General features: G+C 30.4%; 1 protein-coding gene across 6 annotated transcripts in view; it reads left to right on the top strand.

The window, feature by feature from the left end:
- PDGFC (platelet derived growth factor C) overlaps positions 1-20,400 on the top strand; it is a 163,082-nt gene that overhangs the window by 67,307 nt on the left and 75,375 nt on the right. For all 6 annotated transcript variants that reach the window (XM_016138671.2, XM_016138672.2, XM_036233656.1 and 3 more), the window contains one exon: positions 18,682-18,877. In XM_016138671.2, the coding sequence (XP_015994157.1) occupies positions 18,682-18,877 (196 nt within the window). The remainder of the gene's footprint in view (positions 1-18,681; positions 18,878-20,400) is intronic.

The following is a 20,400-nucleotide window of genomic DNA, read 5'->3' as shown; positions in this document are numbered from 1 at the left end:
CTTCAATTTAAAATAGTAAAGGCCGTTCGGCTTAAATTACAAAATGTGTGAGTCTGACAGATGTCTCCTAGGCATTCAGACGAGATGAGATCATTGTGTGCTATAGGTCCAGGGGCTTTGTGCAAGATGTTAGACTCTAGCAGATCCTTTGAAGCCTTGAGTCAACAGGGTACTCCAATTGGACTGCATCAAAGCGACACCACCAATGTTTGCTAATGTATGTGTTAGAAAAAACAAATCTTTAATCAGTTTTTTTTTTTATTTGAAGATTTAGTTATGTTTGCATTTTTTTCAGGCCATAGACTCATTGCTCTGGTTACCCAGAAATCCACACCTGTACCATACTGTTTTACATTTGAGTTTAATAATGTGTGTATACATATACATTTATGTGTGTTAATGTATATATGTACACATAAATTTGAGTATATTATCATACTGTCATATATAAAATAAGCACAGTAAATGACAGTAGCTGTGACTTATGTTAAAGAGGTCCAGTTATAATCAGAGGGGGCAAAACTATTATTTTTAATCTATGGTGATAAATTGAAGTTTTAGTGATCTTAAGTGTGATTTTTCTTAGGTTTATTTTTATAATCTTAGGTTAGTTTCTTGTTGTTTGTTACTTAATTTATTAGCCTTTTCTTTAAAATGTGACACTGAATTTTTGAAAACCAAAAAATGCGTAGATTTATTAGAAAAACAATTTGAGAAATAGCTTTCGGTTATATAATGGACAGTAATACAACCTTATGAATAAAATCAATACATTGTATATGACACGTTTATCTTTCTGTGATAAACACATGATCAGATTTATAATATTTATTCATAATATTTAAATGTAACAGGCTAGCCTATAACTTTTACAAATTATCCATAGTATCCATTAAATTTGGAATGATATTTTAAAAATAGTTATTTTGAAAATAAAGTTGTTATTTAAGCTCATGTCTGAAGTACTTAAGAAGTATATTCTAAACAGTATATTCTCCTTAATAAATTACTTTCTTGGAGTCTGTCTGAACTCATTTACATTTAAATTTAATATTTTAAGCACATTTTACATTTTTAGTCCATATACAAAAGCATAAATTTGTACATATTGAACAAATTGATTGAAAGTTTAAAATAGCTGAGAATAGTAAAAGTTGAGGGCTATTATTTATGGCCTATTAAAGAGTAAATTTCTTTATTCTTTTTAATATTTTGATTATACCTGCATCATTTCTTATCTCCAAATTTATAAACCAAAATCTTGGAATGATACAGTAACTTTTTGGTTAGACTCAATGGGTCCTTGTGATTGCTTGTTTGTTTTCTTGATTTCCAGTCTTTGCCAGAAAAATATTTTAAAATCTAATCCTTTTAAGTCATGTTCATCCATAAATTGCCTAGATTTGCTCCAGTTCCTGTCATTTGTCTCTTTTTTTTACTGCTAATACTTGCAAGGAGTTTCCTGCACACTTGCTATCATAAGCTGATTAAAACCCCTATGTTGGCATCTACTTAAGAGAATTTCCAGCTGCTACTACAAACTAAGCAATCAATAGGAAGGAATACCAAGGGTTGTGGCCTTTTCCTTCCCACGTTGGTATTCTTTGCACCACTATGCATAAAAAATCTCCTGCTTGTGAATCATCATTCTATTTACCTATAGGATTTTCCGTTTGCATTTACTTATAGTATTTTGAGTCACTCAGCATTCAATATTTTATCATCTTGCCTTTACCTTTTCTTTCGTACAGTTTTTTAAATGAAAATTTCCAACAGTTTTCTTTCTCTCTCTCTCTTTTTTTTTTTTTTTTACAAAGTGTAGCTTTTTGGGTCATATAACGATAGCAAGACACATTATACAAATAAATTGCATTAAAATTGGGTTAAACTTTGGAATACTGCGTGAACATATATGGGTAAGAAAGTCACTTAGTTACCCTTAGGAATGTCTCTATATTAAAAGGATTTCTTCATTTTCATGGTGTTTACATATCAACTGCATAGGGATTGAACAATTTTTTTGAAGCATTAATTCCACATTCCTTTTTTTAAAAAATAAGTTTGAATGAATAAGCCTTGTGAAAACAACTTCGTAATATTGATCGATTTATAGAGGAAGAGTAGAAAAGCCATTTAAATGCAACAAGAATAACTCCCTCTTCAGGAAGATATGGAGAAGAGTTAATTTCACAGAGACAGCATACTCAAAGGAAACTATTTTAGAAGATAAGAATATGACACGTACTCATCTTTTCTTTCAAGACTTAAAAACATTTCTTTAAGTTCACCTCAGCTTTGTGGTTTTATAAAACTGTGAAATATGGTTTGTCTAGAAACACATCAAACTTTAGATCTAATAAAATTCTTTTGGTGAGATAAATGGATAGGACTTTGGAGGAAAGAGAAAGTAGAATCCTATCAAGCTAAAATAGGAAAAAAAGAGACTTATTAGAGTGTAATTTATGTATAGAAAAAAGTAAAGGGAAGAATAAATAGGCAGAAACATGAAATGAGGAAGTAAGTGAATCATTTTTGCTTAGTAGACTCTCCTAATTTATTATTGGTTTTGGCCATGATCCAATTCTGGTATATTCTTCATGGATAACAAGTATACAATATAAAGCAGTTAAGACAAAAGATCTGACTATTACATAATTATATTTAAAGCATATTATTAGATAAATGTCTATTTATTAATTCAACAAATATATATATTATACATCTCATATGGGTAGTATACCATTGTAGCTGTGGGGAATGCAGCAATACACTACAGAAAGGATCCCCGCTTTCAAAGAACTTACCTTTGGAAAAGAGAGGAAGGCAATAAACTAAACAAATATATGTTATATGAAATGATTTCAGAGTGTCAAGTACAGTTGACCCTTGTGCAATAGCGGGGTTTGGGGCGCCAACCCCCGTGCACAATCGAACATCTGGTATAACTTTTGACTCCCTCATATCTTAACTTCTGTCATCCCAGGGGATTGGTTCTAGGACCCACCCCCTTGGAAACCGAAATCCGTGGATGCTCAAGTCTCTTGTATAAAATGGTGTAGCACAAAGCATACAATCAGCCTTCCACATCTGCAGATTTTTCCACCTATTGTTATTTGAGTCTGCAGGTGCAAAACCTGGGGATATGGACAGCCAGCAGTATATTTATTGGAATAAATCCACATGTAAGTGCATATGTACACTTCAAACCCATGTCGTTTAAGTGTTAGGTGGACTAAGGAAAAACGTTAAATGATTTGATAAAGAACCCATGGTAAATATAATGAAAAACTACCCTAGTCATAACAACTACAAAATCGATACCTTTTAATTCATCTAAAAGAAAGACATGCAAGATCTTTGCAAAGATAATTAAAACATTGAAAAAGTAGCTGGAAAACCGTTAGAGACTATAAATGTGACTTAAAGTAGGGTATTGTCAAAAAATGTTTTTTTGGTGATGGGGACAGAAACTAATATTTAGAAAAGGTTAACATTTGCTATTTTGTAGAATTTAGCAGTGGCTATTTATTTATTTATTTTTCACTATGTATCTGTTTTTATTTCTTATCCTTGAATTTGGCTTTGGGATGCTATCACAAATTTGATATTGGCATTTCCCAGCTGACAGGGCCCAATGGGATTGATATTGCTCATTGATTGTTATGGGCAATTTTATGCTGGTTCCTTTTATTTTCAGTGGGTATCTTTGGATTTGTTCAAATACTTAAAAAGAAAAAATACATAAAATATAAATAACTGGACAGAGGAATACCATGTTTACTGGTGGGATAATTTAATGTTATATAATATATCCTCAAATAATTTTATAAATAACATAATCTCAATGGAATTTTTATAGAATTTCATGGAACTTTGTAAGCTAATCTGAAAACTGATATAGAAAATAAAGGGCCAGGCATTAAAGTTTATTATGAGCAGCCAAGGTATTTAAGCTTATTATAAAGACATATCAATGAAATGGTGTTTTATCTAAAAATAGGCATATAATACGATGAAAAAGAACAAAAAAGACCAGAAACAATTTCCATATATATAGTAATTTGATATATGACAGAGAATGGAGAAAGTCTAAACTATGAATAAATGATGTTTAGAATATTGGCCATCCACATGAGACAATAGATAAAATTCAACATGACTCATACATAAACGCATGTTTTAAACATTCAGGAATGAAGTATAAAGGAATATCCTTTTGACATTATAAGATGTAGCTTCTTAAGTAAGACACTGAAGACTCGCAATTCGACTATTAAAATTGAATTTATATGTGTGTGTGTGCATGACCAAAAACATACTAAAGTTTAAGAAATAAAATATAAGTGAGAATTATCCTTCTTCTCAATTTTGTTCACTGAAAAATTTACTCATCATAAAAAAGGCAGACATGAATAGGCATATTTGATGAAATTTGTAGTTAATATATGCTTGAGTATGTAGCAGTGAGCCTGGATTCCAGCACAGCAGCCTGACTCCATTTTCCAAGTCCTTAACTCAGTAGGCGGTGGATGAGTATTTGTTGGCTGCGTTCTGAAACCTAATTCTACTTAGAATATGTTCCATACATGTTTTACTAAAAATTGCAGCTTAATATGCATGCTAAAATACTTTATCCTTCACTGAAAGATGAACTTTGAGGATAAAGAAATATTTTTTAAAAAATTATAGTTTAACTCCTTTATAGAACTTTTATTATATTGGACTTTTTATACATTACTGTTATACTGGATTTCTTAAATAAAAAATAATGAGATCACAGCTATTGACTGCCTTCTCCATTCCACTTACACTCTTGAATAAAAGTAGAGAAGTGATGATGATTCCAGAGCATTCTATGAGCTTGAATCCAAAGATGCTAAAGATGTACTCATTGTACTATTTTACTATAAATGTTCTATACCATACTCACTAAAGGACTAAAGGAGAGAACCTACTCACTGTACAATTAAAAATATATTTTAATTAATATTATTGAATAAAAATTTAATTACCTAAATAGAAGTTAAATATATACAGTACTATTATATTTTAAACATTTATTAATTTCCTTTATGAAATACAAAGTCTGGTGAAAGATTTTGATTATATTGTTATAACCAACCATTCTTTAAGAACTAAGATGTAACAACATATGCAACCCTTGTGTTAACTTCTTTTTTATCTAACCGAAAGGGCTTTTTTTCTTTCGGCAGTGAAAAAAAAAAATAGAGGAAAAAATTTAAAGTTGTCTTAATTATCTTCTAAAAATAAATCACTATCAATTCAGCCACAAAAGAACTAGGATCAAATCAGATGTATTTCATGCTGTCTGACCCACCTATATGGTTCAGGAGAACCACCGCCCATTTACAAATACATGAACGGCTGCTACTTCTCACCCTGAGGGTACCATTTACAGGTGTCACAGAAGGAAGCAGCAGTTATTAATTCATGTGTGCAGTCTGGTGGGGCTCATGTGCATTATTACGTTTTTTGCTTTCTCTGTTCATAATGTCCTAATCCAATTAGAAGTTTTCTCTTTAGTAGAGTGGTGATGATTAAATCTTCCTCACAGTATTGCTGTTAAGATAATTCATGTGAGTGTCTAATAGTTACTAGCCCATTATTGGTGTTCAAAAGTTGGTAACTGCTTTTGTCATTCATACTTCAAAACTATTATGTGAAATAAATACTTCTTGTGGAAATATGAGAGTGCAATTGTGCTGTATGCTTTTATATGTACATTTCTTGATAACAAATCTTTTAAAATTCTTCCAGAGAAGATATTATTTTTTTTAGCAAATGTAAGGAATTCTTAGGTTGTTCTAAATTATACATTTTAGATACATTTTTCCAGAAAATATTTAAACACTTTCACTCGGTTGTATTGGAAATATGTGAAATATTATTATTGTCTTAATCAAAAAAACATTCTATGCCTTCTATATATAATATACTATCTTCTATATGTATATATATTTGGGTATATATATCTATTATGTATATGTAATTCAAGTATGTATTTTTTCAACTTACTCCAAAACTGAAGTTATCTTTTTGGAATGCCCTTCTTTTTTAATCCCTGATTGCTAAATTGGTTACTTTTTTATACTGATGCTGTTTTACCAAAACGGCACTGTAGACCATGGACTAATTGTTTTGCTTTATAATGAACAAGTTATTTTTGGAGAAAATGTTCTTAACCTTGACTTCATAGATATAAGGGTTTGTAGATAGGCTGGATGAATACTCTGAAGTTGTATGCTATTGTGTAAAAACTATGAGAGTATCTATTTAGATATATAATTTTCTGGTTTGAGCATCCATACCTTTCATCAGATCCTCAAACCTTTCTCAAGCCATTGGTTTAAGAGGATCAAAAACAGCTCTTGCTTTTAAATTCTTGGTTCAGTAGTTTAACACACTTGAGGAATTCCGAAATCTAGTCTTATAATTGAAGTAATTATAAAATATCAGAGAATTATAGACATTATTTAGCAAATCATGTCAAGGTTTTTGTTTTGTTTTGTTTTGTTTTGTTTGTCTCAGAAACTTTCTACATTATGTTCTTCAGTCCAAATTATCCTACTGACATTTTACCATAATGGTGCTATTATATTATTCTCCTATCCATAATACTTACAATCAATTCTAAACATTGCCTTTATACCTGTCATCTAGAAAAATTAAAGCATAAGGCTTACTAGAATATGTTTGCAAACTCCACACAGATGGTGGCCCTAGACAGGAATTGATTTTTTTTTTCAATTGGTTATAACAAAATGACATTGAACAAATGACCATCTTTAAGAACCTGCTCTACATTACTTTTGATTTCTCAAAGGTTGTGGTGAAGTAATTTCAAACATGAATTTAATATAACTAAATTCCATAGAAAAATATTGATGACATGGCAATAGGTTGCTGGTGTCTTTGCATATAATATGAGGGATTTTGGTTAATTATTCTTAAGCCAGTGATATTCAGAAAGCAACCGGCCAGGAATGAACTCATGTCATCCTTTTTATCTACTAAGCAAAAAGCAAACTCTACTTTTTACAGTAGTGAAAAGCAAACTATGAAAACAAAGCAAAATAAAGCCTAGGCAGAATGCATGATCTTTTAGAGTTTGTAAATTAACTTACACACAGATATTTTTAAAACTAAATAATCAAGTAAGTAGATGAATATATATGTGAGACTTGCATTCATTGTAAAGGATAAGTAGTCTTTTCTTTTAGTACAATTTTATTTTTCCACACCTGTTAACCCTAATTATTGAGTGTATTTGAAATGAGCTTTCTTCTCTAAATTAATATGGAATTTGTCATTTTTTAAGGAGTACCAAATTTTGGAAGAATGTTTATAACTAGAAGTAGAATTAATGTCAACGCTGTTGTTTCAAGCAGCAAAATGGAGCCAGAATCCAGTAAATAAGTTGGAATCAGTAAAAATGTCTGCTGCTTTAGTGGTAGTATTAGAAATAGCTCACAATTAGCTCATCAAAAAGCAGTTAAACAGAGAAAGTTTCCATTGTTGTTATTGTTGTTGTTGTTGTTTGTAGTACTTATAAAACCAACAAACTGGCTATTGTTTTAACCTATCTTGAAATAAAGTACTTTAAATGTAATAGATATTACTAAATTTTTAAAAACAAAGAAGAAGTTCTACTCAGTGGGCTAAGTTGAATAAGGATTCAAACAGGAAAATATAAGAATCAATCACACAGGTGCCCAGGTTGAAAGATTTCCTGGAGTTGTGTGATGTTGTAGAGAGAATAGACTCAGAAATCTGGATCTAAGGTTAATTTTGTCATTTGTCATTAGGTTAACCATAAGTTCAAATTGTCTGGGGACCATCATGGTTTATGTCTGTTGCCCTGATGCAATATTACCACTTTCATTCTTAAATGTGTATTAATTGGGACAAGAAATTAATGGTCCACTTAGTTACTGTAACAATTGACTCAATAATAAAGTTTGCATGATAAGTCAGTTTTTAAGATTATTGTAATAGCCAGAAAAAAAAAAACATGTATAAGAAAGCATTTTGTAATCTGAAAATCATTACGAGAACTGTAATGAAGTATATAAATATTGGTGTATTCATTTGGGTAGAGTGTTTAAGGTGACTGACTGAGAGTAGTTTATTTTAATCGGTCATTCTTGAACAAATCATTATTACTCTTATTTGAATATGCCCTTTTTTCCTAAAGTGTGTTCTGTTGAAATCAAGTCATTGACAATGACTGTAAGGAATATCGAAACTTAGACTTTACTTAGGATAAGGATAAGAAATACATTCCATTTAATTAAAATTTCAATGGGTTTCCTAAACTGAGAAGGATGGAACCAATTAATTTGTAATTCATTAACATTCAATTTAATTTTGAATATTCTTAACATTTGCTTCTTTATCATTTTCAAGAGGTATTTACATATCCTATTATCTTTGGAAAATGATTATAATTTTATTATTTTTATAAGCCATTATTAGCAATCACAAATTTTAATGCTTATTCTATGAATTTTATCCATTTCTCAAAGCAAAAAAAAAATTCATACAGCACTATTCCTGGGCTCTGTTTTATTTTCAGATGAATTATTTAATCACTGTACAGTGGCTGCCCCTTAGCCTTTCGAATATTTTCCTGAGAAGATTTGTATTAATTTGAAATTAAATAAAACAAAACCAGTTTTTACCAATAGCAAATGAGTTTCTAACAACTTCAAGGTTTCTTGATCTGTAGGAAGAAGAAACAAATTCTTCCTGGTTAGGGAAGCCATTAACTAAACGCCAGGAAGACTACAAAAAACTTGGCTAGAGAGTGTCAGTTCACCACATGGAATTTTTAAAAATCTTGTTTCTGGGACAAGATGTTTGGGGATAATTATACTTCACAGGGTGATTAAAAACATTAAATAGATAAAGTATATGAAAGCATCTGGCCAGTAACTTACAATTTTGTGTAGGTACTTAATAGATATTTGTTGAGATCTGGGAAGAATGAAGAGTCAAGGGAATATATCCTACAAAATAATGCTCTTTCTTTTATTTTTTTCTATGCCAGCCAAGACCCTCTCCCTTAAAGATTGATATCAATGACCATGAATAAAAGTTTATTTGACTCAGATAATCATTTTTACAAGCTTTATGTGTCTTTTTGATCATTCAAAAAATTTTTACTTCCAAAATCTGAAATTGAAGATTCTGAACCACCTAGATTACGATTTGAGGTCACCAAAAGACTCAATTTTACTATCTCCATCTACTGGCAGGGAGGAACTATACCCAAGCATCTGGACTGGCATAGAAAAGAGGAGAAAGAACATTTAAAAGGTAAGCAAAACATATATTTTTATTTACTCTGAATATTTAAACTTTTCTTCTCATACACTCTAATGTACTCTCACATAATTAAAGTTGATGTAATGAACCATATTAAGGAAGAGAAGTGTGTTTAGGAGGTACAATATTCTTATCTAATTCTTCAACATGAATAAGCATAGACTCAAATGCCTTGCTTTCATAATGGAAGTCTTTCTCTCCTTGTACTTCTAAATTTCTATCTAGTTATTCCAGTACTCCAGCGCTGTTTTCATATCCCTAATAATCTTCAGACTACAGTGTGCTTACTGAAATAGCTCTATTCTCATTTCTGTATTCTCTGATATGTTAATGATAATTTCCCCTGGTATGTTATTTTGACCGTTATGACGCAGAGAGAGAGAGAAGTTTGTTTCTCAAAGTGTAATTGATTATTCTGGTGTTTCTTAGCCTTTTTGTCCATCTTTCATTTATAAGTATTTTCTTTTGGAATAAAATATTGAATAAAAGTTTCTTGTTAATTAACGTGTAATGTCTTAATGCATATTTATTTTAGTTAATTAATTAATTAATTAATTAATTTGGTATTTTGCCTTCCTATCAGAAATCTTTTGTTTTGGTTGACTTTTATCAAGAATGCACAATGGCAAGCAAATTTTAAAATATGATAACTGCTATAAAATAAATATTTTGATGATTTGTGTGGTTTTAGAAAATAGATCTCAGTAAATATAAATCAGGTAATTTAAATGGTTAGTATAGTTGTTCTTAAAGCTTATGTTATACATATCTTGCCTTAAAAAGCCCTTCCTCTACTTGAGGATAAGACTAGTAACCATTTCTCAAGATATTTGGTAGTGTTATATTTGCTGCAATTAAGTTTAATTTATAAACCTAATTTGCAGTTTTTTTCTGGTTATTTCCTGCTCCTCCTCACTCATTGGGCATTTATTTCTATATCTTTCTTCCGTTTTTTTTTTTGGGGGGGGGAGGCAATATTCTTTTCTTTCAGAAGAGAAATGGATGAATTTGTAGGGAACATGGGTGGAGAGCTTTCAACATCAAAACCGGATTGCATGAACAAGAATTTTCAGGAAACGCTCTGTTCAAACAGGTCTGTTCACTTGCTGGGAGGTCGCAAATGCAGCTAGGGGATTACACTGAGATAAACAATGCAAATACCATAAAGAAGGATTCTTGAATCTTCTTGTGACTTCTGACAGTGTCCAATCTGACAGACATATCCTCAAAGTCTTAACTGAGATCAGAAGATGGGGAGATAAGTATTTTCGAATACTGTTGAAGGAACTAGTGAAATTGAGGTGTCAGAGAATAATCTCTTCTCACAAATGAAACTTCTGGGGACTTTGTAAAGTCCAATTCAGTCCCTATATTAAATAAAATTACATTATCTTCTTGAATTTGTCCCATCTGTCTCTTTTTAGACCTCTTGCCTCTGGATCTTTGGTTAGATTTTGAAACTATTGTCTGAATGCTAGCTGTTGCTGAATAATTCTGCTAATGGATATATTTAAGACAATTCTAGAATAAAGTACACTTAACATCTTCATGTTTATGCTACTCACTCTTTTATAATAGACCATCGAGATGATAAAATAATGTAAGCTGAGAAAAAATAGCTTGGCATAATTAGGTTTTCTCATGATCATCATTAAAAATACCTTTGCTTTGAGAAATAAAATTTAAGCAACCTATTTTCCCATCAAAATGGTGTTTTATTAGTACTTTATGGCTTTCATTTCTCTTAGAATCCTCACATTTATATTTTACTTATATTTTAACACTACTTTAAAATTGACAAGTGTTGTTGAGGGCAGCGTGTGGGGTGAGAAGGTGATGTTTTCCAACAGGGCAGAATGGTTAGAACATTCCTGAGCATATTTAATATTTAATCAAGCCTATGTGGAGCAGTCATGTCCTAGTATAATTACTCTTTACTTATTCCTGATATCATTGTGCAATTAGTACTGAAGCCAAAACTGTTGCTACAAATAAAACTTATAAATCTTGGATATTATTTATGGAAATGCAAATAGTTTATCACTAATTTACAGCATTTAAAACTTTTAAAATGTAAAATAAGAGGACATGATTTGTATAGAAGCGATCAAATTTATTATTTTTCTTATCTTTTGATGTTATTCATAAGAAAGCCATAGACTCATTATATATAAATTGTATGCATTCACCTTAGAACATAAAATGCTAAGTATAAGTAGGAAACAGTAAAGTCTCATTTTTCAGCACTTATGATTGCTAAACATGTTAAAAATGAAATAAATATATTCTTAGTTTATTGTTTCTTAGGAATTATTTATTTTGCCTAACTCAGAGCTTACCCTAAAATAAGAATTTAAAGTATTTTAATATTTATTAAAATCAAAAATTAATGGTCTATTTGTACTTTTCTCTGAAAGAGTGTTTGTATTGATTACCTTTTCATTATTATTTTCCTCAATGAATTTTAAATGTCTTCCAATCAAAATGTTGGTACTGTATATAGATATTGTGTGATCACAAAGAAATAGGTAACTACTTTCCATACTTGAAACTGATGGTAAATTCCAACGTGAATGTTGTAAGTTAATTGTCCATTGCAGATAGAAAATTGACAAATGTTAAGTCTGTAAAACAGATGAGGTTCTTTATTGGACATATGTTCTCTAAAACAAGCTTATTTGTTTGCTTAAATGTTATCTAATATGAATTTATGCTTAATCATATTAGGCAATTTTTGTCATCATGTTTCATAGAAATTTTGCTACTTAAAAAATTTCAGAGCTCCTAAAACTTTATGTAAACTTTCTACATTGAATAATAGTTTTAATTCAATAAGATTAAACATTGAACAAATGGAATCAATAGCGAATCTTTAAAGTGAATGTTTCTTTTGTAATGTGAATTACTCAAAATTTATCTCCATTCTACATTCTCATTTTGGCCTCTTTGTGGTATCTAAAGTAATGCATAACTTAACACAGAATAAAAAATAATAGCATTGCCTAAGCATGTTTCACTATAGTGGTGTCCATAATTATGTATGTATACAGCTATATTCATTACTAATTGGTGTATGATAAAGGCTTTAAGAAGATTCTGTGTTTATATACTTGGCTATTTACCCTGTGGCATAATAGATAAGAAGATTATTGCCAGTTTGTTATCCATAAAGGAGCCTTCATTTTAAAATATAATATCTCATTGCATAAATCCAAAAAAGTTATTTTTACCATTATTTTAAGGCTAAAATACCATACTGTCAAATCTTTGCTATTTCTATATCTCATGCCTCAATACCAAAATAATTTTATAATTCTTATTTGTATCCTTTTTGATGCCAATTCAGATATTTTAGAGTATGAAAGGGAACAGTAATACTAGTCACATCAGAATAACAGTCTAAATCAAGGCCACCCCAGGCAAACCTGAACATGTTCTCTATATAATAATTTGGTGGTATGCGTAAAAAAAATCTTAATTTTAATTCGCTTAAATAGTAAAAATGATGTATTTAGTTATGTACTTGAGAAGCCCTAAGATGGGGTGAATTTATTATGTAGTTTGAGCTGGGATCTAGCTCCTTTTTTTCTATATTGCTATGCATCTGCCTACTTCTGTGCATTGACTTTGTCATCAGACTGTATTCTACTGTGATGGCTTAATAACTATAGTAGTTTTGGATTTTGACTTCTGCACCCAAAATGGTTCAATCCCTAACTATTGGAGGGAGGGGGGAAGCCACTGGATTCATTCTGATTTGCTCATTAGAAACATTTATGCAGTGAGGGAAATGGACTTATGTGGATTTTCCAGACATCCTTTGGGTAGTGTCGATTCTAGCTTGCTTTATTCAATGGCTGCTTCACAATGGTAATAGGGGATGTTGGGAAGATGGTCACTGTATTAACTTTCTTTCATCACATATGGAAGATTTGTTGTGAACTTCCGAAACACAAGTTTTCTTTCCTACCATTGCTCATAGATAGGAGGCTAATGGCGGAATTCTTATACTTCCCATTATATACCAAAAAAAAAAAAAAAAAAAAAAAAAATCAAAATTTTTTTAAAGATAAGGAAATGGCAACATTTCTACAAAGTTGCTCTTTTTCATACCTCTTTAATCAACTTGTAGAAGGGAATCAGAAACTTAAAATCACTGCCTAAAAAGCACTGCTTTTCTTTTTGCTTAACCTATTTGATCTCTGTGAAATTGGAATCATTATATATATGACCAATTTTGTATTAACTTACTTAGCAATTGCATAGTCATTGACATCAGAAAACCTTGACATCTGATAACTTTTCTCTCTTGTTGTATTTGAATTAGAATATGATGGACTAAATTTCTTTTTCACCTACATACTGATTTATAATTTTTGAGGTGGTTAATTTATACAATTATCATTTCACTGAACTTTAAAATAGTCTGTGATTACCTCTAGTTTATAAAAAAATAAATTGGTATCAAATGTCTTGCCTTAAATAGCAAATTTTATCGTCAATATATTTATATTTCAGAGTCAAGATAAAATGATAAATATAACTGACATTCTTGGAATGTGGTAAAATTATAGAAAAATGTTTTATTTCTTTAAAAATAAGCAAGCTTATTATGAAATTAATGTCTCAAAGATGAGTACTCTAAGACCTATCACCTCCAGCTGAAAAATATATGCTTTTAATAGATGAATTATGAGTAAGATATTGAATACAAATTGAGGGACCTTATTTGTGAGGAGCATAAATTGTAAAATTTTTTGATCCTTATATGTACAATCTCTGGAAGCTTAGGAATTAAGGATGAAATTTTGAATAATAGATAAAATTGTCTTCTGCCATGTTCTAGGATAGCAAGTCTTTTTATAATATCAATGTATATGAAGTAGTGCCATGTGCTGGACACAAAGCTAGATATTGGTATGGACTTCAATAAAAATAATTTTGCCTTCTAAGAATCCACAGTATGGTAGAAAAGTAAAAATGGTCAACCCATACATTATGACTGAAACATGCAATCCTAAAGGAATCTACACAGGAATCAAGTATGGCTTTCTAAAAGTGGGTTTTGATAGTTGAATATTACTTTCCTGGTATACCTAGTCCAGTTACTGATACTGAATTACAGTTGTAGAAGGTGTCACATCAAGAGGCCAAGGCTTTGTTTTGTTTCTGATACGAAGCACCTGGAGGAGTGCATGAACCATAATAGATTCTCAATATGGTTTTTGACCATTCATTTCCTTGAGGAATAAAATGATTATCTTCTCGGATAAATTCAAGAACCTCAAGTGAGTATGTCTTAAATATATTGTTTTATGATTTACTTAATATAACAATACCTTATTTTATTTTTCCTTAGTGAACAATTATTCTTGTAATTTGTAAACAGTTTGAGGTAAACAACACTAACTTGATTATCTTTGTCTTATTTTGCTGTTGTTTTAAAGGTATGGGAAACGGTAGATTTGAGCTGGTGATAAAACAGAAATGAGTCTGAGTTTTCTGTATGGTATATTATACTTTTGTATTAATAGTCAAAACTTTAAATATTAAACTTGAAAATGTGGTATTTCTATATTGTTTGAATTTTATGAGAGATATTTGTTTGCTGTGTGGAGCTCAAGAATATCTTCTCTCTATAGAAATTAAAATTAGGATGAGATTACTCTGGATTTTCTAGAAAAAAATGTGCCAGTAGTGGAGTAGGTAAAACTAGAAAACTAGCCATATAGAAACATGGTAGATAGATGATAGATAGATAGATAGATAGATAGATAGATAGATAGATAGATAGATAGATAGAGATAGATAAAGTTTTTAAGTATTTGCATTTTACCCATGAGGTTTTTACATATACATATCTCATTTGATTTTTAACTAGTATTGTTGAAAGTGAACTACTTTAATTGAGAGCTAATGAGATGGAAACAGAAATAGCCTTTATAAAGAAACTAGCATGATTAGGATAAAGAAGTATTATCACATGGGAAAACACAGTGAGAAGAGCAAAACACAGATAATACGCACCAGTGAATATGTGTATTTATCAAGTAAGGATTGGAAATAGATGCAATGGCAGATACAGAAATACCTTTTTTATACACAATTTGAAATTAACATATATTAAAGGTGAACAACAAATCTCACAAGACATCTGTGAAGTCTACCAGCTTACAGTAACATGTCACACAGTCTTGCTTGTGTGAAACAGGAACCAGTATTTTTCAGAACTCTAAAACTAAAGCAAGGAGATTCATTTCTTTTTACCTGATTCTTAATCTTACGGTTCTTCTTTTGTGCTACAGTCAACTTAAAACATTGGCATTGATAAGGAAATGGATGATTTATCTTTCTTTAGGAGTTATATATTATCCAGAAACCTCTTTTTTTTAATGTTACCCTTATTAATAACATAGCATTTTCAATTATCAGAATTTTTATTGCATTTTATGATCTTGTTCCTACTCTCTTTTATCTGTAATAAATACAGCTTCAGAGGGAATAACAGTATGTAATTCATGGTAAACATAAGAAATTATTTTGATTTTAATGCTAAATTTATTGAATACATACAAATATACAATGATTCTGTATAATTGAATGTATGTGTACATATATAGTGAACAATTTTATAGTATTTACACTATTAATCTCCCTTCTTTTCATTTTCTATTTTTGTTTTCTTTTAGTTTTCAATATTTCTCCTTAAGAGGGATTGTGCAAGATAATATGAAATAATGTATATTTATATAAATAATAAAAATTTAGTGTTTATATACATTTTCATTTTCATGTAAACTCATCTACAATGAACAAGATTTATTCTTACTTAGGATACATTGAAAGAAGCATGTTGTAAATATTTTAGTTATTTGACTACAAACATTTGTTTTATTTCATTGGTACTTTCTGTGTGTGTACTAGTCATTGAATATATTAAAAGCAGATGTTCAATAAAATAGTCACAAAATATATATTTGTCTTATATCTGAAATATCAGTTAAAGTTATGTATTTGGGAAGGTGAGCTTTTGAAGAACAGAGCTATCAATGCAGTGTTGTAATTTGATAGAACTTAATGTTTGTTGTTTTTTTTCTTTTTGATTATAAGCCTAGTTGTTTGAGATTTACATAAAACTTTGACAATTGTCAAATCACATGCATATGATGGCGAACCTCATTGCATTTTGAGATTAATTTTTGAGAGCACCAGTCTGACTTAGGAAATTTACATTTTATCACAAAGAAGGCCTAGATTTTCAATCTATTAATTATGTTTAGTTTAGTTACAGTTTAATGGAATTGTAAATTATAAAGGGAAAAAAGATGTAAACAATTTAAGTACATACCTTTTGTTCATGAACTTTTTTGACTGGAGGTATAAAAATGGAATTCAGATCTTTTAGTAGCCATGTAGTTTTCTAGATTGTATATGAGAGTAACTTTTTTTATTTGTAAAGAATACCTAAGGCATGTGTTTTGAGGCAGAATGAGGCACATGTTACATTTTATTAATCTGATTGGAAAAATTAATATATACTTATATAATGAGTACTTTTGATATAAATGAGTGCCATAAACACCTCCTGAAATACTTAGATTATTGGAAGAAAATTTAGAGAGTGGGGAAATATCTCATTTTTAAAAGAAATCTTTGTAAACAATTTGTTAATTTAATTTTAATAGTAAATTATCATTTGAGAGTATAGAAGAGAATTCATCTAACTTGATAGATCTTTTTGTCTTCTTAGGAGATATACTGGTGCTAAATTATGTGCATAAAAGAGTTATTGATTATTTCATGTACGTTAACATAGCCAATTACCAGTAATGTATGTTAACATAGCCAATTACCAGTATCAAATATTAACATCCAGTATGAGGGAAGATGTTTCTGCGTAGGTTACTTACTGCTGAGGATAAGTTTAGGCACCGGGAAGAATGGTGACATGAAATTATTTATTTAATTTAAAAATCTTATAGTACTTAAAGCCTATTTTACTACTATGCTATTCCTCATAATGCGAATTGTGCATATTCAAAGAACATTATGCGTCCTTACCTTGTCTTCCTAATTATAAGTTAGACAATATAAAATAATACTTAGTTCACTGATTATTGAAATAGCCACATTTAAGAGAATAAAATATTTGTTTAAAGAATCATAAATAGAAATTGTTAAAATTATTTTGGGTATTTTACTAATAAAAAGGTTATTTTTTAACCTTAATAATATTTTAATTAATACATGACCCTTGACATTGTCTTTTAAATTCAAGAAGTTTCTTAAAGTAATGTTCTTAGATCGTTTTTTAGCAAGGTGAAATGATGTATTTTGACTAACATAAATCCTAAATGAAGAGTTGCTACAATTACTGTAATTGCTGCTGAAGAATGAGGGCAAAAAGGAATACTTGCAATCCAAACAGCTTTGTGAAGAGTAGAAGACATTTGTTTTCTAATATTATGTAAGACATGACCACAAATTTAGCAGTTTAAAACATACTTTATTGACTCTCAGGTCTATAGGTTAGAAATCAGGGCACTGTGTGACTGGCTCTGGCTGAGTTTTTGTAAGACTAAAATCAAGGTGTCAGCCAGACTTGATTCCTTTCTGGAGAATGTCCAGAAGAGACTGCTTCCACACCTGTTCAGGTTCCTTGAGGTTTTAGTACTGAGGTACCCATTTCCTTGCAATTTGTTAGTCTTAGACTGCCTTCGGTTTCTGGCACATTGTGCCCTCCATTTTCAAAGCCAGCAACAAGGAATTTCTCACCTGTTGAATCTCTCTCACACTTTGATTTTCTGAGGTTTGGAAGCACTTAGCTTCTTTTAAGGGCTAACCTTATTAGGTTAGACCTAGGCAGATAATCTACTTTTTAATGAACTAGTTACTAAACCTAATCATGATTAGAGGACTTTATTATTTTTATTTTTAAAACTAGAGTTATATCGAGTGTCTTTTTGTTCTAATATGACTCATATTTGATAAGGTCTTGGTGATTAGGGTCCTAACTCAAATTTATTGTGATTTTAGGAATCCAGAAGAGTTGGTTGTGTGACATTTCAGTAATTTAAAAAGACAAATTGGTTGTATTCTTTCAAGTATAAATATACACAGGTTTTTTATTCGATAGCGTTAAAATAATCTCTTTTTTTTCCTGGATAAATTCTGAAAGAAAAATTAGTATCTGATTTATATTATGTAAATCATACCTAACACTTGTTTGGGGTACAATGTGAATGATTTTTTTAAAAAACCATTTATTTTGAAAGCTATACTTTTTGAAATGCCTGTTCTAAATGTATGTCTATGCCTATGTTTTTGTTTTAGGGGTACAAGATTCCCAGCATGAGAGAATTGTTACTGTGTCTACTAATGGAAGTATTCACAGCCCAAAGTTTCCTCATACTTATCCAAGAAATATGGTCTTGGTGTGGAGATTAGTAGCGGCAGAGGAAAATGTATGGATACAGCTTACATTTGATGAAAGATTTGGGCTTGAAGACCCAGAAGATGACATATGCAAGTAAGTTATCATATCTGAAATTAGAGTGTAACAACTGTTGTAGTCTTTCAAGTTGCTTCATTTCGATGATGTGATTTTAAATGGTATCTTTTGTTCTTTGTTTTTCTGGTGATCCAAGAAATTTATAGCTTTATAATTTAAACCATGTTTCATTTAAAATCTTCATTTAAAATTAGAAGACACATACGTGTACATATACAGTCAGTTTCTATCAACTTCTGAAAATAATTTGAGGTAATTTATGGTAAAAAAAATACCATATAGAGTAAAACAAATTAAATTAAGTAATAGAGAATAAAAAGCCAAGAAAAAGAATGCAGTTGTGCCAGAAAACCTAAGTTACCATTAGTGCTAAAAATTATACATTTGAGCCTCCTGGTAGCCACATCAATAAAGTAAACAATAAGCTGTTAAAAGAAAAAGCAGTATCCATAGGTACATATTATTCATAGTCTCCAGTATTCATAAGTGCATATATGGATACATATACACACATAAGACTAAGAAGTTTGAATATTTCATTGCAATAAAAAAAAATACAGCTCTGAAAGCAGAATTAGAAATTTAGGCTAACATTATGATTTGCCAGGTAGAAATTTATCATAATCTTCCTAAAACATTCATGAACCAAAGTCAGCTGGAGTATTTCACCCATGCAAAAGACCACCTATTGTATGTCATATAAATATTACTCTTTAAATCCTATGTGAATACACTTTTCAAGGTTGGGTGGTCTTATTGAAGATTTTTCACTTCAATGGCATTTGTATATCATAAAAATATTTTACTTGAGCTTCTTTGCGGAGTTCCTTATTTTTTCTTTGATATACAAGTTGAAGGAGAATTTTCATCCTATGGTATATTATAGATAAATATTTCAGTACAGATGAAATAAACTTTGTACTGGCTGTCATCACAGTTTGGATCTTTAACATTTATATGGTTATATATTTTTTCACATTTCTTCTTTCTGCAATTATGCATTTCTTGTTATTTTTTCCCTTACATCTTAGACCTTGAGAATAGAAGCTATCCTAGCTATCTATAGAGACGCGGAGAAGTAAAAGTTGCTACCCTATGTCTCATTCGTATTTTATGCCTAAACACATGCTAAAACCTATTTTTCCTAATACCCATATAGGTAGTTTTCTACCATGGTGTATACTGTACCTCTTTTCTTCTTTTCGTATGTAGGATTTCATGATCTTGTCAAAAATTGTGAAAAGTTTATGATTTTATTCTACTTGCACTATAACAAGTAGGCCTACCATAATCTCAGGGATGTTAATGGAAAACAGAAACAAAAGACTGCATTATCTCGATAGCAGCAGCCAGAGTACTAGCACTTTCTTGGGACTCTTCCCCTAGTTCTGATGCCCACAGGTCAATGCCAAGAGGGCCACAGGGCACCTGCACACCTAGTGAGTGTGCAGGAGAAGAGTATCATATGTGTATGTATGTGCATAGTTATGTGTGTATGTATGTAATATATGTTCATGTTAAATGATGAAAATTAAACTATC

The sequence above is a fragment of the Rousettus aegyptiacus genome, unplaced genomic scaffold (assembly GCF_014176215.1).
Source record: "Rousettus aegyptiacus isolate mRouAeg1 unplaced genomic scaffold, mRouAeg1.p scaffold_m13_p_16, whole genome shotgun sequence".
Taxonomy (NCBI): Eukaryota; Metazoa; Chordata; class Mammalia; order Chiroptera; family Pteropodidae; genus Rousettus; species Rousettus aegyptiacus.
The sequence above is the reverse complement of the archived record's forward strand: the minus strand, read 5'-3'. Positions and strand labels throughout refer to the sequence as shown.